This window comes from Myxocyprinus asiaticus, chromosome 22 (assembly GCF_019703515.2).
Source record: "Myxocyprinus asiaticus isolate MX2 ecotype Aquarium Trade chromosome 22, UBuf_Myxa_2, whole genome shotgun sequence".
NCBI lineage: Eukaryota > Metazoa > Chordata > Actinopteri > Cypriniformes > Catostomidae > Myxocyprinus > Myxocyprinus asiaticus.
In genome coordinates, this window is record NC_059365.1 from 5,119,167 (window position 1) to 5,142,226 (window position 23,060).

A 23,060-nucleotide genomic window follows, 5' to 3' on the forward strand; every position below is an offset into this window, starting at 1 on the left:
TTTTGATTCTGGCTGATAGAATACACGCTTCAGGAGGAAGATATTAGATGAGGCTCTGATATGCAGACCGTTTAGATGAAACTGTGTTGCGCACCGGTCTATTATTATAGTAACACGATGGCAAGTAACAACAAAATGAACCGTGATTGGTCGTTTACATGTCTCTGTCGCTTCACATGCAAGCAGGTTATTCTCAGAGCCCTAAAGAAACAAATCGGCCAAACAGGAAAAAGTATTAGCCGATGCCAATCATGAAAAAAAAAAAAAAAGTCAGAATATCGGCCGATTTATCAGCCTCAGCGATATATCGGTCGACCACTCGTGTTAACGCATGCGTTTAATTTAAAAACGTTTAACGTGTTAATTTTTCTTAATTGCGATTTAACATATTTACAGTTAATACAGAATAAACACCTGTTGGAAGGGCAGAACTTTTGTGATGTTCCACCCGGAGCAATTACACTGACAGACACACTACAAACACACAGCAATAATTAAGTGTCAGTGAAAAAGTGACGGGAAAAAGACCTCTTAATGCTATTTTTTTTTTTTTACAAAACAAGCCCAGGAATTAAGTATTTTTCAGCCTATTTAAGGGCCATTTTAAATCACCACAGAAGCATGACAAGTCTTAACTATTACCAAAACACATAATGAGACGTATTTGTCAACAAGCACTTTTCATGTGGAGTTAAAAGCGGCACTGAACACAGCTTCACAATTGCTGTAGCAAAGCAGTTAGCCCCAGTCTACAGGCAGATTAATATTGTAGAGGATGATAGTTTAAGAAGTTTAAATGCCCACTGCAATGAAAACTCAACTTATGGGGAGACAAGTTCTTTCAAAAAGTCAACCTCCCAATCAGACTTTGAGATATTTTGTTACTTGAATTGGTGATATTTTAGTGAATTTATATCTTTATACTGTGGAAGGCTTATTGGAAAATGTTAATAAAGCATTATAATGTTACATACAAATGTTACAGAGATTAAAAAACATTATACATCATTTAGACTGATGTGTGAACGATTTAAACTTATTTGGTGAAAATAACAATCAAAAGAACAATTAACTGACAAATCAGACATGACACTGGCTTGCAAATGTATTTAAAACAAGAGCAATTTCTAGCTCAGTTCAGAACAGAACTACAAAAACTATATAGTGTATATTCACTATTGGTGTTTTCCAGGACTGGAAATTTCTTTTTAAACATCCCAGATATTTCCAGGTTTTTATTTATAGAACGACATACATTTTGGCCTGTCCCTCACGCAAAGCTATTGAAGGTCTTCAGAAGATTTGGAAAACATCACACAATTTGTACAGACCACTTTTATGGTGTTTGTTTTTTATTGTTTGTTTTGTCTTTTTCCGATCCTGACATTAGGATTGGGTAAAACAGATTTTCCAATGCATCGTGCTTTTCATTTGAAAGATCTCGATTCTTAATTCCCAAAATTGATTTTTTACTTTATGCTACGATGCAAGTAAATCACTTTCCAAATTTTGAGCTATGCACCTAAAAATGTCTGTGATTAGCCACTGGCCGGTAAATGTTCAGATTCACTGGCTAGTGATTGGGTAATACAATGGTGAAGATGTTCAGCACCGAGATCCTTTTATTGTGTGTTGAGAGTAAAAGTTTGGTTTGACTCGTTAAAATAAGTGTACAAAGATGAGATCAACACAATCCATGTCAATGAATAATGTCTCTTAATATACTTTTTGTACTTTAGTCAGTTGTTGATTAAAAACACCACCAAAAAGAAACATTTAATTCTAATCACACATAGCAAGGATGCGCTAAAGAAACCGTGCACATCTTCTCTCCTTAATATGTGCTCAATGGCTGATGCCGGTAGTCTTAAAGAGACAGTTCTGATTTAGCACGTATTTACACAATGTAAATTCTTATAAATATAAAAAATTGTGCACAAACAATAAACATGTAACAACAACAAAAATATATACTCACCAGCCACATTTTTAGGTTCACCTGTACATCTACTTATTCATGCGATTATCTAATTAGCCAAACGTGGGCAGCAAAATAATGTAAAAAATCATGCAAGTACGGGTCACGAGCTTCAGTTAATATTCACATCAATCTTCAGAATGGGGAAAAAAATGTGATCTCAGTGATTTCGACCGTGGCATGATTGTTGGTACCAGACGGGCTGGTTTGAATATTTCTGTAACTGCCGATCTCCTGGGATTTTCACACACAACAGTCACTAGGGTGTATAGAGAATGGTGTGAAAAACAAAAAACATCCAGTGAGCGGCAGTTCTGTGGACAAAAATGCCTTGTTGATGAGAGAGGTCAACGGAGAATGGCCAGACTGGTTCGAGCTGACAGAAAGGCTACGGTAACTCAGATAACCACTCTGTACAATTGTAGTGAGCAGAATAGCATCTCAGAAGGCACAGCATGTTGAACCATGAGATGAATGGGCTACAACAGCAGAAGACCACGAAGGGTTCCACTTCTGTCAGCCAAGAACAGAAAACTGAGGCTGCAGTGGGCCTACCATACCAAATCCAGATTTGTCAGACCTGGCAATGTTTTCCAATCGTCTACTGTCCAGTTCTGGTGAGCCTGTGCCCACTGCAGCCAGTTTCCTGTTCTAAGCTGACAGTAGTGGTACCCAGAAGGGTCTTCTGCTGCTGTAGCCCATCCGCCTCAATGTTCGACGTGTCGTGTGTTCAGAAATGCTTTTCTGCTTAGCACTGTTGTAACATGTTTGAGTTACTGTCACCTTCCTGTCAGTGGATCAGTCTGGCCATTCTCCTCTGACCTCTGTCATTAACAAGCCATTTTTGCCCACAGAATTGCCGTTCACTGGATGTTTTTTGTTTTTCGCATAATTCTCTATACACTCTAGAGACTGTTGTGTGTGAAAATCCCAGGAGTTCAGCAGTTACAGAAATACTCAAACCAGCCCATCTGGCACCAACAATCATGCCACGGTTCAAATCACTGAGATCACATTTTTTCCCCATTCTGATGGTTGATGTGAACATTAACTGAAGCTCCTGACCCATATCTGCAAGATTTTATTTACACTGCTGCCACACGACTGGCTGATTAGATAATCACATGAATAAGCAGATGTACAGGTGAACCTAATAAAGTGGCCGGTGAGTGTATATGCAATTTCAAGATATTTATTGATGGAATACAGTGACTTTGAACATTTTTCAAACGCTAAAATGTGACCAATATGATGATTTTATATGGACATTGTAACAGAAATGTAACTGTACGAATAGATTTGGAATCTTAATCGGATCGAGAGCTTTGGAATCAGAACTGAATCAAAACGGGAAATCTGTATCAATACCCAGCCCTACCTGACATTCATGGTCACTATGAATGTTGAATGCCAAAGAGCAGCATGAACATTCTGCCTAATGTCTCCTTTTGTGTTCCACATAAGCAACTCATACAGATTTGAGATAACATGAGGGCAAGTAAAAGTCAGAATTTTCATTTTTGAAATCGTAGTATTCTCTTAAATGTTGAATGTAGTTGGTGGTCCCTGGGGATCTGAACCCACAGTCACAACAGCAGTGCAGTAGCATAGTAACAGCTCATAGAAAAGCTGCCCTAATGAGCCTCTGGACTGGAGAATTCTCCCAAAGCTCTTCATTAGATAAGGACATGGGAATTTGTTCAGATCGCCGTGTGGCCTGGTGCCAGCTGCCTGTCTCTCTGTCCCAGCTGTAGTGCTGCTTTAGAACAAGCATGGTCTGAGCTGTTACACCACTAAACCACTTAACTGAAAAAAGGAGAGCTGGGGACTGAAGACTTAAACTGCAAACTCTTATTTCAGGATGTAAGCCCAATGCAAGTTCTTGTACAAAGCTGACAGACTATACTACATGCAACACAAATTTAACAATTAAAAAATGAAATGGCATTTGCAACACATTGAACTTCTGTAATGTATCCCTCAGATTTGATTGTAAAGTGAAAAGTAGGCAATGCCAATTACATTATTTTTTAGTATTAAGTTAGAATTAAGAGAATAAGTTGTTTCAGAGATAGTGAAAGTTACTAATGAAGCTAATGAAATCAATGCTGATATTCTCTTTAGAATAACATGCACTGTGAGCATGCATCATTCACAATAAGATTAAAAACATTTAAGAAATTACGTAGGATAAATTTTTATTTCGTGTTGATTTTAACGAGAAAGAGAGAAGGCAGGAGATACAAGATGTAGACAATGTAGAGTCATACCTGTAAAGTGCTCTAGATAGTATCGATAAAGCTTGCACTGGATGGGTGTTAACCGTACTGCTAACACATACTCGTGTTTGGGAGGCAGGAATTTTGTGAGTGCAGTGTAGTCCCTTCTCTGTCAAGGAAAAAGAAAGCAATGTGTCAACATTATTTACTACAACTCAAAGAAAGATTGAATTGGTATCAAGTCAAATGGCTGTGGCCTTTAACTTACTTGGACACATCCTGCCAGCATCTCGTAGAGGATGTGTGCACGTTTCTTCATGACACGGACATCAGTGAGCGTCGAGTCAGCACACTGGCCGTTCTGAATGGGGTTGATGAAGCGGTTTCTGAACTCCTTCACTGAACCCAGAAGATTCTCCTTGATGAAGTTCACCATACAGTGATCTGAATAGAGAACATTTCACCTTCACTATCATTTTTAATTACTGGCTGACACGTAATTTCCAGGAGTCACAGTGCACACCTTTTATATCAATCTGTGGTTACCATCAAGTCATATTAGCAACGACCCAGGCTGTTCAAAGGAGGAAAAACTAATACCTGACCAATATTTGACCAAGTTCATGACTTTCATGGCATCAGAATGTTCACAATATTAACATTTTTGTTTGATGTAGTCAGTAGCAAATTAAAAATAAATGTAGTTTTCAATAATAAAATTATGTTCTCAGAGTTACATCCAATTTCAGATTTTTACACACCTAAATGCTATGTACAAACGGTGGCTGGTCACTTGTCAGGTTGATCAGTCATGAACGTAACATATGATGATGGTCACTTCCTATCTAAGTGGGCTGTTCTTGTACAGAATGAGTTGCAAAATGAAAAGTCTGTCTAGTCAAGACCAAGAATAATATGAAAACTTATCGAAACTTATGCATACACCTCAGTGTATAGCTATCTATATTTGTTTAAATGTTGCAACCACTTTTGAAAAGGTGTCAAAAAAATAAATACAAATTGTTGCTTTGCATAAAGCTGGAAATTGTTTCAAAGTTATCTCGAAGAGTTTCGATATTCATCTGTCCACATTTAGACAAATTGTCTATAAATGGAGATGATTTAGTACTGTGGCTACTCTCCCTAGAAGTGGCCGTCAAGCCAAGATGAATCAAGATATCCTACAGGATAATGTCAGGATGACTGTGCACCAGCTGAAGCTCAGTAGAAGTTGAGTGATGCAGCAGGACAATGACCCTATACACTGAAGTAAATCCACTACAGAATGGCTTCAAAAAATATATAATCCACCTTTTGGAGTGGCCCAGTCAGAGCCCAGACCTTAACCCAATACAGATGCTGCTGAACGACCTCAAGAGAGACACAAGATATCCAAAGAATATGGCTGAGCTGAAGCAGTTCTGTAAGGAAGAATGGTCCAAAATTCCTTCTGAACGTTGTGCAGATCTAAACCGCAGCTACCAGAAATGCTAGGTTGAGGTTATTGCTGCCAAAGGAAGATCGACCAGCTATTAAATCCAAGGGTTCACTTTTTCCACAGCACTGTGAATGTTTAACGATATGTGTTCAATAAAGATTACAACTGTTTGTGTGTTGTTAGCTTAAGCACATTGTGTTTGTCTATACTTGTGACTTTGATGAAAATTAGATCACATTTTATGACCAATTAATGCAGAAAACCAGCTAATTCCAAAGGGTTCACATACTTTTTATAGCCACTGTATCTTGTAAACTTGACACCTTGCAACTGCTTTAGACTTTTTTTTTTTCTATAGCAACAATGTCACTGATGATACTCACACTCTATGAGGTTGTTCTGCAGTGGAGTTCCTGTCAGCACCACTCGCCGTCGCGTCCTGATGGAGTTCATGGCTTTGGAAACAGCAGACGCTTCGTTCTTCAACACGTGACCCTCATCACAAATCACAAAATCTGGACCTGTGCATTAAAGCATTACCATCAGTTCATGTCCATTATCTGAATGTGTCTTGAGCTCACATGGCATGTGAAGTGAGTGGTAGCACTTTGCTAATACAGTTGCATGTAAGCACTGGTAGCAGGTAAGGCTCATGGTAAACTTCACCTGGATCCACTAAAGTTTTCTGAAAGGTTTCTTTCAGCTTCTTGCTCTTGATGTTTCGGCCTTGCGTGAGGTTTCGGTACATCTCATAGCCTATGATCATGACGCCACCATCTTCCTGCCAGCGCTGCAAAGCGTACGCTCTCTCTTGAGGTCTCTTTACTGTGGCCAGCTCTGTCACCTGAAACACAAACAATCAGCCACATCCATGACAGCGTGTCCACCGTAATGTCCACCAAAATTAGAAGAATACAGGCAATGAAGACAACATGGAAACATGATAAGATTACTTACCAATAATGGAAAATGAACACATTGGGCTTAGTGAAAGGGCTCTGTGACTTAAATGCGACAATATAACCATGAGCTATGACTAGGCCCACATGTAATCTGATTCAGTGAGTAAACTCAATTATAAAACATTTAAAGTGAAATAAATTATTTGTATTATTTGCAGTATTCTGACATACCCAAAATGTATAGTCACTCATTTTCATTTCAAATAATTATTAGGCTATATAAAATTATTATTTTTTTAATGTTGTTTTTGGTCCATTTTATGCAAGTGAAATTTTTTTTAAACAATGATTTCATTATGCGTGCAATGGAGGGTTAAATATTTCAGCAAATTTGAGATCAAGACTGTAGTACACTCAGCTCAATTTAACACAGGTTTAAAACTATTCTACAGAAATTCTGGAAATTTTCACCCAAAATTAGCACAGAAAATCCGTCAAGAAGTATGAACCCACATATTTACATATCAACTCCTATTAAATTTCCAGCAACTTGGCCTGCCTTAGTGATCGTCAGTGTAAAGTGTGTCGTTATGTGGAGGTTGGCCAATCATAACGGTGTTCATTTACATACATAGTTCTTGAAGTAGCTAAAAGAGCCTGTTTTATTGCAAGGCTCATTAGTTTTGATGCAAGAAACATTACAGGTGGACTTCAGGGGGGCGAAAATGTATAGAATATGGATCCTTTAAAATGAAGAACCCATAATGTAAAAGTAATGCTGTGACATTGCACTTTGTCAAGTGTAACAAACCCACAAAACAGAATAACGGGAATAACTCTGCATGATACAATACCAAATCTCTACCTCTAAACTCTCCTCGTCCTTCAGGCCCTCCTGCCACTTTTCAAACTCATTAAGCCAGTTGAGTACAGTGTTCAGCGGACAAACCACTAAAGCTGTGCAGAAGTTCAGCTTCTCACACAGCAGCACAGTGTGGAGAAACGTCACCACCTGCAGGATGACAAAAGAACAGCAACTGAATCAAATAAACAGACCAAAACCAATTCTAACCCTTCATAAGTGGAAATATGATGCAAGACCACTTAAGGGCAAATCTGAAGCAGAGTTACCTGGAGGGTTTTGCCCAGACCCATGCAATGGGCCAGAATGCAGCCGGAGCCAGATGACTTCTCTACCTTCGCCACTGACTCACAGCAGCAGTCCCACATGAACTGCACACCTGCAGACCACAAGGCATCGTTAAAGCATAATTTGGTGTCCTTTTGTCAACCTAATACTATTATACAGCTTTATACATTTCTGTAATGTGACATTTCCCAAGTGAATTTTCAGAAGAAAATCATGATTTTCACATCTTAATTGATTGGATCTTGAAAAAAATGAGGGTGGTAATATTGGTAAATATAAAATTTTCCAACCTGCAAAGCAGAAAAAATGTTTAGGAGGCAGGGCAAGTCCAAATATTTTGACTCAAACGAATTTAATAAATATATCTATTTTTTCCTCTTTCGAATAACGGTGCACTGATGAAATATGCACAATAATACCACAGATATTTATTACGAAGCTTATAAGAAATAAGGTCAATTTGATCTTCAGTCCTTGTCTTTAAACAACTGAGTTACTTTAGCTAACCCTTGTGAAGGATATTCAAGTACTTTATCAGCAAGAAACTTTAAACTGTCAATATTTTTCAAGCAAAAGATATATAAGATTTGTAACATCATCACAGTATACTTTGGTTTTAGAAATTGACAGTTATCATAATGTTGAAATTCTTTTATTCATAGTATTGCATAAATATAAAGTCAGGTTTTATTTCTAAATTATTCAGCAATCCAACTAAAGGAATAAATGTTTCCATTTTAAACATAAAATTAAGAGAAAACGTGCGACACACATTTAAAGTTTTCTTTATTTTTCAGAACGTATAGTTTAGAATAAAGCTAAATTACAAGCGCAATCAATTACTGAATCAAATGCATTTCTGAACCGTTAACCTGGTCAGTAATCATTAAATATTATTAGGGCTAGATATTTAACACGTTAGATTCTGAGATTAATAATTTACTGTTTAGCGTGTTAGAAAAATTAACGTGATTAATACAGTATCCGGTTTTTACTTTCTGAAACTACACTAACGTTTTACCCCCACTTCGGTGTCTAAAATTGGCATATAAATTTCCAGGAGGTACATGCTCGACTTGACTGCACATCCGAGCACAAAAACTGATTGTGTAAAGAAGTGCACACGCAACGCAGGTCCCGGTCATAATAAACACGGGAGCTGGATTTACTGTACAGATCATGGAAACTTCACGGCAACGGTAAGCCAGGTGTGGGAGAGATACGGGCAAGCTGCCATACACCGATCAGCCACAACATTAAAACCACCTGCCTAAAATTGTGTAGGTCCAGGACTCAACGCCAAGGATTTTTTCTACTGGGCCAGTGCTTCAGATTTTTACTGGCCCTACCAAAATTTTCACTGGCCCCAACACAAAAATGACAAATAGCTGTTTTTACCATCATGGCTTTAAAAATGTGTCCGAAGATAATTCTTTTTTACATATCTTATGTTTTTAAGACAATGTCCCCCCCAAACTGAATCACTTTTAGAATTTGCAAGATATGATTTATGCCTTATGTAATCCCATATAAGTGCTTTACAGATATCAATTCATAAATGCATCATATTAACCTCAGCCATACTGCCATTTACACATGAGTTTTTAAGCAAAGAGTTCTGTGGAGGAGATGATGGGTTTTCGGTCACCCGTTTAGTTATGCTGTCATGCAACTTTTGGCTGTGTGTATTGTTTTCACACACAGGATCAAAGATTTAATCACTGAGTTAAAGATGTGATTATTGGCTAAATGTAATAAACATATGAATCCCTGAGAAGAGACTTGCTACCAAATCGGTTGTGATGTGTAATATACATTAGGGAGATATTAGGCCTAATCTGTGAATTAACAATGTATATATAACATGAAATCAGATCAACACAGACTGATGCACAAAGCACAAAAACAAAAATACCTGTGCGGTCCAGAAATGAGACATGTAACTGGTGCATCATGAGGATGATATGAAGTACACCGTTTCAAATATTCATCTTCACCCTGCAGCTGAACAGCTCTGATAATAATAGCCTAATAGCCATAGTGATCTTGCTTCTTTGCATACCAAACGCCATTATCATGTCGAATTAATGTTTACGTTTTGGATATTGAGCAGCTCATGATTTCCAGGCGTGTGTATAATCAGGGTTTAACAAAGTTTATTACGTTTCATTCGGCGCTTCAATAAAGGCGAATTAACGAGAGAAAATGTGTTTGTTTTTTTACAGTGGGAATAAATATAGCGCTCTGTCCCTTTACGAGAGTGCATGCATGTTAAACATTCTAAGCTGCACGGAGAGAAATGATAAGACATATGCACAGAGAGACATGGATTTTCAGTCCTATAGAAAGAAACTGTTGATTTCTTGTGTTCCAATGTGTGGATTATTGCTTTTCACCAACATGTAAAAACAAAAAATGTGGGCATTTCACGCACTGTGAACACGCAATGTGCGGGGATACTTAAAATGTTGCACAAGAAATGCAATCCCGCTACGAAATTCATTAAGTGTTTTTTTTTCTGCTATTTTCTACACATTGGTAATAGCTGCTGCTAAGACACTTGGAAAGGAGCGAGGACAGGGCTAGGAGAGTGCGCTCAGTGTCTGCACGATCTTGCGCGTGCATGCGACTGTACCTTGGCGCGTCCAGTATATTATGCATTTGTGCGTCTTTGCGAGATAAATATACTCGCACTCGCTCCTCGCGTTAGAATATTTGGTTCGCTCAGTGTAATTGTTGTGCTCTCTCACTTGTTGTTTGCTTGCACTTATGTTATAAATGCAGCACTTGCCCGATCGGGCAAGTGAAAGTTCTGGCAACTGACCCAAATCTCTCTCACACTGGCCCCGGCCCATCGGGCAGTCCTTATTGTCGAGCCCTGAGGTTTCCCTTGTGCCGCCAAAAAGGGCCTGCCAGAAGGGCTGGTTTGAGTATTTCTGTAACTGCTGATCTCATGGGAGTTTCACGCACAACAATCTCTAGAAACTACTCAGAATGGTGCCAAAAACATCCAGTGAGCGGCAGTTCTGTGGATGGAAACGCCTTGTTGATGAGAGAGGTCAACAGAGAATGGCCAGACTGGTTTGAACTGAAAAAGTCTACGGTAACTCAGATAACCACTCTGTACAATTGTGGTGAGAAGAATATCATCATATCAGAATGTTATTCTGAGATGTGGGTTGGTGCTGTTTTGGCAGCACGAGGGGGATCTACACAATATTAGGCAGGAGGTTTTAATGTTGTGGCTGATCGGTGTATCTCTTTGCAAAGCGCTCACTCACTGTCATCTGAACCGGTTCAAAAACGAAACCGCGCAAGAGTGACCCACTGTGTGCGCGATAGAGACTGAACGGCAGCCAGAGAAAATAACAGTTTTGAGATTTAAAACTTCAGCTTTCCTTGTCTTATACTCACATTTATCTTGCCAATTAAACTTAACATAAATCGAATCTGCCCATTTGATCCTATTATGAAAAAAAGTCCACTGTAAAACGGCAGAATATTTTTCCCAACTTTAAATTACAGCATGTCCACTGATTTAAATAATTGAAAAAAAAAAATAATGACTAACCAATTTATTTCAAGTTCTTTGAAACAAAGTATAAAGTAAATATAATTGATTATTTTTAAATGGTTGTTTTAATGTACCATGATTGATCGAGATAAAAATCACAAAATGTGCAATTATTTGGTTACAACATTTTTATTCGATTCACAGTCCTAAAAATGATATTATTAAAGCAAAACACTAATAATTTAATTTAACAAAAAATGTAATTATATAATATTAATATAAGCAATGCACCTGAATATCGCTGTTTTTGTGATGGTTATCATACTGTGAAAAACTCATACTGTTACACCTCTATATATGATGCATATTTTTTCCCCAGTGCTGTAAACATATAAAGACTGCTGGCTCACCATCCACCTGGTGGGGTTTGAGTTTGGTTACCAGGTTCCTGTGAACCTGCACCAGTGGCTCTTTGGTCTCCTCATCTTCATCGAGCACCAGCTTTGTAGTGATGGGACAGGTAACTTGTGAGGACTCCTCCACCACAATGGTCTAAAGCCAAGAAGAGAACCAGAGCTTTCTATCATCAAGATGCCTCCTTGCAAATATTTATGAGCAAGTAGCAATGACTGACTAATACGGTTTCACATCTGCAACAGATTATAACATTAGGTATCACAAGTTTACAAACCTCTCGTAGTTTCTCTCTTAACCGCTCCCTCTCAGCGATACGTTTCCTCCTCTCCTCCTCTTCCTTCAGTGCATCTCTGGTCTCTGTCCGCAGATTGTCATCTTTAATGATCCTGCGTATCTTCTTGCGATTTTTGGGCGTTCCTTTTTCATCATCGTCTTCCCCATCTCCATCCCCTTCTTCTCCACTCTTTAAAAACAGAAAGCAAACATTCACATAAAGATGACACAAACAGCCTCGGCTATCATTGTGCTGACAGAGATCTACAATATACCGTACCTTGCCACTGGACGATGAGTCCTGAATCTTAATACGCCGTCGTTTTTTCTTTTCTTTCCGGTAACTTCTCTCTTTGTCCTTGCTGGCTTTTTTGGACGATCTATATGTATTACCAGAAGTATCACCAGTTACATGCTTTCTGCCTTTTTTTATTAAATATGAAACTACAGAGAATCAAGAAATTAGTCACCATCTCCATCTTTCCTTACCGTGTTTTGCGTTTATTGCTCTTTTCTTCATCCTCATCTGCACTCACAGACTCACTGAGCGCTGAAGCATCACTCGAGGCCGAGTCAGACTGCTTGAAGTCAGAGTCTGCCGAGTCGTCACTGTCCACTACACAAACCATTAAAAAAACACTTCAGCTGTGGTGACATGTCAATTTGAGTGTTTTGTTTACAAGGATTATCATTGAAAATGGCCTGAAGCCAGCGACACAGAGTTTTAGGCCTGCTGATGCAACCGTCACTTGCCCATCTTGTGTTAGTTGATCATGTACTTTCATGTCTTGCAAACTTCAATACTGAACTTCTATGTGAGGTATTGAACATTGCTGATGCAAATTCTGATGATTTAAATAAGACACATTTATCTGGCAGTCATATCTAGCATGTTAACAAAGATGTTTTCGATTGGTTTTGTTGAAATTGCGAAAATGATTTGTGATAGTCATGGAAACGAAACGATTGAAAATGATAAACAAATCAATTGTTTTCCAACAAAAATATGCTTATGAATCAGAAGCTGGGTTTCCATCCAACTACTTTTATGCGCATTTTAAAATTGCAATTTATAAGTAAAAGCAACACGAAATACAATATTTACAGCAATCACATCATTGAGAGATTGATGCTTTCAATATCTTGAGCTGCAGTTGCGGTCATTGTTGCGCATGTGCTACATTCTGTACTGCACAAATCGCAAAAGCTTTTAGCTTGCCACATACCGTGTAAAACACCATTACTCATCTGGAAATTCAGTTTTTTCTTAAGCAAACACTGTTAATAATTTCACATGCAGAGACTAGCCATTACTCCCTCAGGTAAGCCAAAGTTTTATATTGGGTCTGCGGGGCGCGAGACACGCAGCTGTGCGATTTTAATTGTTCAAGATGAGCTTTGACTGACAGCATACAGATCTGCGGCTTTATTCAGTAAATAAAGTTCTCTAGGATGCTACGGATAATAGCGTGAAGTCTCCGCAGTAACGCCCTCAAACCACGTGACAAAATGCGCAGATTGACGGTCACAGACGCAGAGGCAACTGAGATTCGTCCTCCGCCACCTGGATTGAAAATCAATAGAATATTAATAAGGATTAACATTGACGGGGCACCACCCTGGAATCAGGGACTAATAACCGAATATTAAAACAGTCTCAATATTAGATCGTTTTCTTAGGAAAATCGACATCCGAAGAATATCGATTTTCGGGGAAAAAAAAACAATGAATGAAGGCTTGAATCCGAGCACTGACATCCTGTCAGCATGACACAGGCGTATGCAAAACAAACCAAAACACTTCTCTTTGTAATATAAACAAAGTTTATTTATGCAGTAATATCAATTAATAATGAATACAATGCAGTCAATAAACTTCCGAGTTACAACTATAAACTAAACAGTGATATGATTAGATATGGAAATAAAATAATCCTATAACACATAAGGTGTGTGTGTGTGTGACAGTGTGTGTGTGTGTGTGTCAGTGTGGTTAGTGAGAGAGAGAGAGAGAGATTATTAAGTGAAAGCTGATTTCGCGATAGCTGGAGATAAAGCAGCCGTGTTCATCACTCAGAGACGCGGTTTTACGAGCGGGGCTCGTAAAAGTCCTGCGTTATTTGACTCTAATGGATGAACTCAGTTGCTGTCTCACCCGCAATGGCGAAAATGCACAACAATCCAATTTGGTTGGACCACAATACAGCAAAACAAATTTGTGATAATTAATACCCTGAGTATTAATAATGAGCGGACATGGCGGTCCGTAAACTGTACAAGCAAAACCTTGAAACACAAGAATAACACGCTATAATATTCTATCTCTGCCCAGACGTAACCTCTTACTTGAATCGCATGAGGACACAGGTAGAATGTGTTTTCCTCCGTCCTTTAACATTGACCCGGTTCCTTGAGGCTCGTATGATGACGGGAGGCCGTTTCCTCGCGCTGTCGGCGGGCGGTACGGCTGTTGATTCTCGGCGGCCTGGCGGAGAACTCAGAAATGTCGACTTGATTGAAGATGGAAGAGAAATCTTTAATCTCTTCACTTCTGTAGGCCAACGGATGAAGATGCGAATTGCTCAGCTGTCTCCTTCGGATCCGTTAGAGTGTTCGGTTGAACACAGAGTAATCTCAACTCGTCCAGCTAGATGGAGATTGTATGGCTACAGTTTCAAGTCGGACATTACTTCCTTATGCCACGAGGCTGCACCAGAGAGCAGCAAAAAGCTACGTCCGTATTCGGTGAACTAAGTCGCTGGAAGCAACTCTGGAAGCATTTCAGAATTATTTGAAGTCCTGATGATGTCATGTTTGAGGGACGTTCTGTGGTGTGCCTCATCCAATAGGAGTTGAGAGCTCGATCCTTTAAAGGGCAAGGCTTCATGGATCTGTAGTCTGTTCTGGACTCCCTTTGTTTGATTTTGGCGCGATTTTTATCAGTACAATTTACGACTTAGAAGGTGGGGGCATGAGTTATGTTTTTATGACTGTTAGGCCTGCCTTTGTCTTCTATCTGAACAAATGAGGCCCAACAACTGCGTCACTTCCGCCCTATTTTTGATTTGTCGATTCGGAAGTTTTGTAAATGTAGGATTTTTTTGAATCGAGTAATCGAATTAAACGTAATGGAAACCCAGCTTAAAGCTCTTATTGCAAATTTGTTGTATCTTGCTTTTTTGTGAAGAAAACAATTTAACAAAATAGATTTCTATGACACACATATTTTGTGGTAGGGCCAGTGAAAATATCAGCAGGCCAAGTATAGGTCTAAACTGAGATCTGAATTGACACATACCTTTCCGTCTCCCTTTCTTCTTAGTTTCTTTCTTGCTCTTGACCGGTGTCTCATCATCAGAGTCACCCTCACTTAGTGTCAGCTTCTTACGCAACAAACGGTGACTACGTCTACCCTTCTTCACATCTACATCCGAGCCGGAGTCTGACGTTTCCTCGTCTTCCTCTGCGGGTACATCAGCACATTACACATGTTAAAAACAACACGTATTAAGTTAAATGCAAGTCTATAATTGTCAACTCACCACTTTCGTCTTGCTCCTTAGAATCGTCCTTTCCTTTCTTTGGCTTTTCCTCTTTGTCAGCATTTTCATCTTCTGATGAACTCTCAGCTCCAGATGAATAGTTGGCTTTAATCTGAGCAAGCAGCATCCTTTTGGCAATTCTTTTAGAGACAGAAACATGATTAGTCCAGACTTGTAAAAAAAAAAAATATATATATATATATATATATATATATATATATATATATATATTTTACCTTTAAATGCCAAGCAAGTCTAGTTTGATTATGCTAAATTTAATACGTTTTGTTGTAAAAATAGGCCACTTTTAAAGGAAGAACACAGGAAAATCCCCATCCCTCAAACAATTCCTGTAAATCACTAGGTTATAAATAATAAAGTAATAAACAATGAATTTCTTGATCAATTATTTGGATGTGCAGTACACTTGTTTGCCCCCAGCATGTAAATTAAATTTTAGATGATGTACATGTATATGTTATATTAATACTATGCTATTAATCATAGTTTCAAAAATCAGTCATGTTTGTCATGAAGTGAAGAAGCATCACCACGTTATCCAAAGTCCTTCAGTAAAAAAAAAAAAAAAATCATTTTTTAAAAAATTTTTTATTTTGTTTTAAACAAGCATTCTTTTCGTTTAGAAATGTTTCTTGTCAACTAATTTCAATGATTGTACCTATGATACAAATGGAAATCCTACAGGAAATTATGTTTAAAAAAAGTATTTTTGCAGTAATCACAAATAACTGTGACTGGTGCATCCTGAACAGCGCTGAGAAAAGTAACAGGTGCCAACTGACAACGTCGTTTATGCACTGCTTCAGTAGAGGTCGCACAATAATTAAAGTGATAGTTCACCCAAAAATGAAAATTCTCTCATTTACTCACCCTCATGCCACCCCAGATGTGTATGACTTTCTTCTGCTGAACAAAAAGATTTTTAGAAGAATATCTCAGCTCTGTAAGTCAGTACAATGCAAGTGAACGATGATCAGAACTTTGAAGCTCCAAAAAGCACATAAAGGTAGCATAAAAGTATTCTGCATGACTTCAGTGGTTTAATCCATGTCTTCTGAAGCGATCCAGTTGGTTTTGGGTGAGAACAGACCAAAATATAACTCCTTTTTCACTGTTCATCTTGACAGCTGTCTCCTTGGCGATTATGATTTCAATATCATTTACACTTCCTATAGCGCCATATAGCGATCTGCGCATGCGTCAAGCACTAGGAAATGTAATCGAGCTTGAAATCATGATTGTGCCTAGAGACTGCAATGACAAGATATGAAGTGAAAAAGCTGTTACATTTTGGTCTGTTCTCACCCAAAACCAAGTGGATCGCATCAGGAGACATGGATTAAACCACTGGAGTCATGCAGATTTCATTTATGCTGCCTTTATGTGCTTTTTGGAGCTTTCGGGGTTCTGGTCACCATTCATTTTCATTGCATGGACTTACAGAGCTGAGAAATTCTAAAAATCTTCATTTGTGTTCTGCAGCAGAAAGTCATACACATCTGGGATGGCATGAGGGTGAGTAAATGATGAGAGAATTTTCATTTTTGGGTGAACTATTCCTTTAACACATGAATAATGATACTGAGAATCATTAATAGTCATTAAAATTAAATTAAAAACATAGTATAAATATATTCTGTGTGGAAAAATCCCCCAAATGTTGGTCGGGACAACTCTCTAAAATTATACTGATTAATAACTACATATTTGAAGATGATATATTGATGATATATTTACAACTGTTATGGGATTACAACAAAGAGTACCTTACATTTATAAAATCAAGACATGATAGTAACCCGTTACTATTGCTGTCCTCAAGCGGACCTGGGAATCTTCTACCTCCGAGTCGGGCATTTGTAACTATGGGTAAAAACATTGATTTTTCGATGCATCGTGATCTTCATTTGGACGCTCTCGCATCGATTCACAAGATCAATCTTTTACTATATCTCTATAATGCGAGTAAAACTCTTGCAAATGAGACCAGATTTCACACCATGCAAATAAAAATGTCTGTGATTAGCCACTGGCTGGTAAATGTTCAGACTTGACTCACCAATGATTGAGCAGTATATTGGCGAAGAAGTTCAGCATCCTTTCACTGCGTGTTAAGAGTTTAAGTTTAATTTGACTCGTTCTGTGTAGTGTGTCCAAAGACTGAATGATGCCTCTCTTAATATCCTTTCTGTTCTTTAGTCAATTGTTGATCAAAAAGAACAAAAATATGCATGTAATTCTAATCACGAATAGCACGGATGAGATAAAACCATTCGTGTCCTCTCTCATTAATATGCGCTTATTTACGGAGGCTCTCTACAGAACTGCAGGTTTTCTTAAAGAGACAATACAGATTTTTAGCATGTTCTACAAATAAAAGGTAAACACTTGTTAGTGCAAATTATGCATTAAACAAACATGTAACAATATATACTGAATATAAGATCATATTTATTGATGGAATACATGGATTTGTACATTTTTAAAAAGCTAAAATGTGACAAATGATGAAAAACAAAAAAAATATATAATTTTTTTTAATTAATATTTTTGTTATGTACCTAGTTAGATGTTCCCCTGTATAAATAACAGCATTAGCTGGGAGAGAATTTCATTTTATATGTAAGCAAAATTGACATGAATTAATGAATATACCCATATTGATTGATACTGAATCGTGAGCTTGTGAATCGGAATCAAATCGAATTTGCAAATCTGTATCAATGCTCAGCCCTACGTGTCACGCGTTCAAATGGGAAACAAAACACTGAATGATGCCAGACTCAAACAAATAAGCAATGAATGCTGGCAAAATCTTTTTTTCTGTTGTATCAGTGGATAAGCATAATTGAACACACCTGCCTCACTTTTACATTATGATGTATTAATGCATGGTATCTAACAAATTAATTAATTTCCTTAAATCGAACAATGAAGGGTGAGTCATTAGTTGACTGGAATATATAGTAAATGAAGCATGCTTTCAATTATCTTTAATGCAGACACGCCCCTTCCAACGTCACAAATCGGCAACTCTGGTATCATCTAGGAATTCAGAGTTTCCCCACTCGTAAATAGGACTTTCGATGTCATTCACTCTTACCTCCTTAGCAATTAGTTTGTGCTTATATTTTTCTTTTGTTTCTATTATCATTAATAATTCACTATCTAGCTGCTTCCAAACAGTGGACAGTTCATGCAATTTATATAGCAACATTTATTTTTCAAAACTTTTTGCACACAATAAATAAAATACAATCATATTTAAACAAAAACAACAAATAAAACAACTTACATATACAAAAATAGGCTAACTGAAAGCATTCAAGACCCAAACATTTAATGAACTCATTCAACGTAGGCATTCATTTTGTGGTGTCAAGACAACCCTAGTTTACTGTGGCATCTTCATGGGTAGCAACCATCATCATTACAAGGGTTCAAAAAGCAAAATGCTTTGCATCTTATTTTTTCTCATGCACTCAATGACTGGATTGGCACAACAACAAAAAAAACTACTTGAATAACAAACATTACTGACACACTTTAATTCCAGACTTCCTTTAACTGTAAACAAATTGGAAAAAGACTGACTAGAACAAAAGTTTTGTTGCATAGTTGCTGAAAAATCCTACCTATTCTCAGGGTCATCATCATCATCCACCATCTGTGAGGACACAGCCTTTAATTCAACCTCATCACCTTGACAAGTACAGATAAGGAAAAGACACTTAGATCAGCCTTAAATTTAATAAACAGAGGCCCAAAATTTGTGTCAATTCCCACATGGAACACACAAGTGGTGATTTATTTAACGAATCCCACCATCTAACTTTGTGGGCTTTGTAAAAATCATCATTTGAAGACTCTTAAGAATTGAACAGGCTGTTGGACTCAATATACAAGATACTCAAAGTGAATATTCAGTATATCAATATATATATATATATATTTAACTTTCTTCACCCTTACAAGACAAACATCCTATTTAAAAAACTCAAAGATAGTACTAGGGCTTTGCCATGTAATTTAAAATATTTTTCAGCCTTCTAACAAAGTATGTCTCATTACCTATGTCCTCGGTTTCAATTATTTGCTGTGAAATGGGTTAAACATTCACATATAGCATTAAAGGAACAGTTCACCCAAAAATGAAAATTCTCTCATCATTTACTCTCCCTCATGCCATTTCTTCTGCTGAACACAAATGAAGAGTTTTAGAAGAAAACCTCAGCTCTCTATGTCCATTCAATGCAAGTCAACAGGGTCTAAAACTTTGAAGCTCAAAAGCACATAAAGGCAGCATAAAAGTAATTCATGCAACTCCAGTGGTTAAATCCATGTCTTCAGAAGTGATATGATAGGTCTGGGTGAGAAACAAATGTCTTTTTTTTTTTTTTTTTACTATAAATTTCCAGTTTCAAAGAGCCCTCCTACGCACTCTTCTCTCCTAAGAGCTTTTCTTTTGTTTTTGGCGATTCACATTTTGTGCATATCACCACCTACTGGGCAGGTAGGGAAATTTATATCTGTTTCTCACCCGCACCTATCATATCACTTCTGAAGACATGGATTTAACTACTGGAGTCATATGGATTATTTTCACGCTGCCTTTATGAGATTATTGAGCTTCAAAATTCTGGACACCATTCATTGCATTGTATGGACCTACAGAGCTGAAATATTCTTCTAAAAATCTTAATTTGTGTTATCTGAAGAAAGTCATACACATCTGAGATGGTATGAGGGTGACTAAATGAGAGAATTTTCATTTTTGGATGAACTATCCCTTTAATTATACCTTAAGGTAACAGGTGATACAATGTATTTTAATCATTTTATAGACTGACCTGATGACTGATGGAAACCATCAATGCTAGCCATAACTGACTCAAGTATAGGTTTAATCTTCTGCTGATCACTGTCTTCTCCAGAGTTGGCAGCCTGTTCCACCTCCTCTTCTTCACTGGAGGAAGACTCATCCTTGGTTTTTGCCTTTTCTTTTTGTGACTTGCGTACCCGTTCAAATGACTTTTTAGGGCCTTTCTTGGCCATTTTACTGCATTCATTCGCTTCCTTTTTGACGCCTTTGGTCATTTTTTTCCCACTACCAAGCTTGCTCAGGTTCTTTATCTGCTTCTCAAGATCGGAGTCATGGTTTGAGGAGTCCGACTCCCTCCCCTTCTTTTTTTTGCAGTTCCTTTTCTTTGCTTTTGAGGACTGGTCACTCTGTTCTGAATCAGAGGACCCCTTGATGAGTTTACGCTTTGCTGGTTTATCAGTAGAGCAGGAAGCTAACCTCTTCTTCTTGCTACCTTTGCCTGAAGCATTCCCATTGTTTTCTGGCTCACTTTCAGCCGAGCTGGCCTTCAAAACAGTTGTCTGAAGGACCGCAGGGACTTCATCCGAGTCAGAATCGCACTGCTCCTCTACTGTGCTGGTGCGTTCTTCTTTTGCTGCTGACAACCTCGATTTACGCTTTCTCTTTGCCTCGGGCGATTTGCGTAAGGGAGTGGTCTTCATCCTGGGTGAGCGTCTACTGTCTGGACCCTCCTTTGGCGATACGTCCCCATCCACGTCTTCGGAAGGTGACTGTTCTTTGCTTTTATCTCGTTTTATGGTAATTTTAAGAGGAACCGGTGTCAGCTTGACTATAAGCTTTTTACCCAGTTTTGAAAGACTCCTACTAGACTCCACACACTTAGCATCGGATGTCAACTTTTCGTCGCTGGGCTCAGTAGAGTTGCTTTCGTCTTCTTTCTTGAAAGCAAGACTCTCGACCATCTCAAAGAGTTCCTCCGGGACAGAAGGTGGTACAGACACAATATCTTTATCAAGAGAAGCTTCACCAACTGGAATGGAGATATCCTCATTGTCAGGAATATCGGCTATATCCTGCTCTTTGGCTTCACTTTCTTCAGACTGGTCCTGAGCTTTTTCTGGTGAGAGAGGAAGGCTCTCCATTTCAATATCAGCTGAATTACTGTCTTCATGGGTATCCTCTTCTACCAGAGGATTTAAGTCATTAGTAGTGCAATCCAAACCATCTTCCCTTCCACTGTGAGTGTCAGTCTGGTGGGAGTTGACAGCTGTATTATCTGCAGTCTGACTGTCAGGTTGTCTTTGCTCCTCTCCATTCTGAAACTCGAGTCCTTTCGATTCAAATTCCATTTCCAGTGACTCCTCCAAAGCTGCGTGGGCCTTCTTCAGATCAGCCAAAACTGATTTGAAGGCCTTTAAATGTCTATAACTTACCGCACTAACTTCACGGCCTGGTGACATCTGCTGGAGGAACTGTACGAAAGTACGATTCAATCCGTTAGTGGTCTCGATAAGTTTTTTGGTCTTTTTGACTAGTTCCTTTGGAACAGTCATCGTCTTATATGAAAAGGCTAACATGCCTGCTCCATCAGAGGAATGATCCTGTCCATTTACAGCTGTTCGTTCTCGTTTGCCATGCTTGTGTTTGCGATCTTCACGTTTTGATTTGTCATTGTCTCCCCTGGGCTTTCTAGAAGATGATTCCAGACTAAGCAAAACTTTTTCACAGGTTTTTACCAAGCCTTGCAGGGGCTCTGGGCTGCACATGTAGCAATGCCATTTGCTTTCCTCATTCATAATTTCAGACAGTTCTTTTCGTCCAAGGTTGCGTAGAATGCATGTTTTGCAGAAGGCATTGCTGCAGTAGTCACAGCAAATCAGATTGCCTCCCTCTGCACACCACCTGAAAAAGAAAAACATACATTGCCACATCAAATACCGCACAATTATATGTGTATTTGTTCTATTTAGGAATGCAATTTTAAGGTTGCAGTGCATTTCAAGCCATAGGTATAAGGATAGATGAAATAACATATCAATTAACTTAATTTCAACAAAAACATTTTAGGTTAAATTTACATACACTCAACAGCCACTTTATTAGGTACACCTGTACATCTACTTATTCATGCGATTATCTAATCAGCCAGTCGTGTGGCAGCAGTATAATGTATAAAATCATGCAGATTGGATCAGGAGCTTCAGTTAATGTTCACATCAACCAACAGAATGGGGAAAAAATGTGATCTCGGTGATTTAGACTGTGGCATGAGTTTTGGAGCCAGATGGGCTGCTTTGAGTATTTCTGTTGAACTGGTGATCTCCTGGGAGTTTCAAGCACAACAGTCTCTAGAATTTACTCAGAATGGTGCCAAAAACAAAAAATCCAGTGAGCGGCAGATCTGTGGATGAAAACACCTTGTAGAGAGAGGTCAATGGAGAACGGCCAGACTGGTTCGAGCTGACAAAGTCTACGGTAACTCAGATAACCCCTCTGTACAATTATAGTGAGCAGAATAGCATCTCAGAACGCAAAACATGTCAAACCTTGAGGTGAATGAGCTACAACAGCAGAAGACCACGTTGGGCTCCACTTCTGTCAGCCAAGAACAGAAAACTGAGGCCGCAGTGGGCCTACCATTTGTGTCCCTCAGCAGAAATCCAGATTTGTCAGACCAGGCGATGTTTTCCAATCATCTACTGTCCAGTTTTGGTGAGCCTGTGCCCACTGCAGCCTCAGTTTCCTGTTCTAAGCTGACAGTAGTGGTACCCGGAGGGGTCTTCT

The 23,060-nt window shown here is 38.5% G+C and overlaps 1 protein-coding gene across 2 annotated transcripts in view; it reads right to left on the bottom strand.

Moving 5' to 3' along the window:
- The window catches only part of atrx (ATRX chromatin remodeler), a 73,671-nt gene that overhangs the window by 36,158 nt on the left and 14,453 nt on the right, over window positions 1–23,060 (bottom strand). For both annotated transcript variants that reach the window (XM_051649424.1, XM_051649425.1), the window contains exons 9-22: window positions 20,305–22,178; window positions 19,090–19,156; window positions 15,434–15,573; window positions 15,190–15,354; window positions 12,381–12,507; window positions 12,172–12,271; window positions 11,893–12,081; window positions 11,612–11,753; window positions 7,669–7,778; window positions 7,403–7,549; window positions 6,302–6,479; window positions 6,019–6,156; window positions 4,466–4,641; window positions 4,249–4,366 (exon numbers count right to left, since the gene is read on the bottom strand). In XM_051649424.1, the coding sequence (XP_051505384.1) occupies window positions 4,249–4,366; window positions 4,466–4,641; window positions 6,019–6,156; window positions 6,302–6,479; window positions 7,403–7,549; window positions 7,669–7,778; window positions 11,612–11,753; window positions 11,893–12,081; window positions 12,172–12,271; window positions 12,381–12,507; window positions 15,190–15,354; window positions 15,434–15,573; window positions 19,090–19,156; window positions 20,305–22,178 (3,671 nt within the window). The remainder of the gene's footprint in view (window positions 1–4,248; window positions 4,367–4,465; window positions 4,642–6,018; window positions 6,157–6,301; window positions 6,480–7,402; window positions 7,550–7,668; window positions 7,779–11,611; window positions 11,754–11,892; window positions 12,082–12,171; window positions 12,272–12,380; window positions 12,508–15,189; window positions 15,355–15,433; window positions 15,574–19,089; window positions 19,157–20,304; window positions 22,179–23,060) is intronic.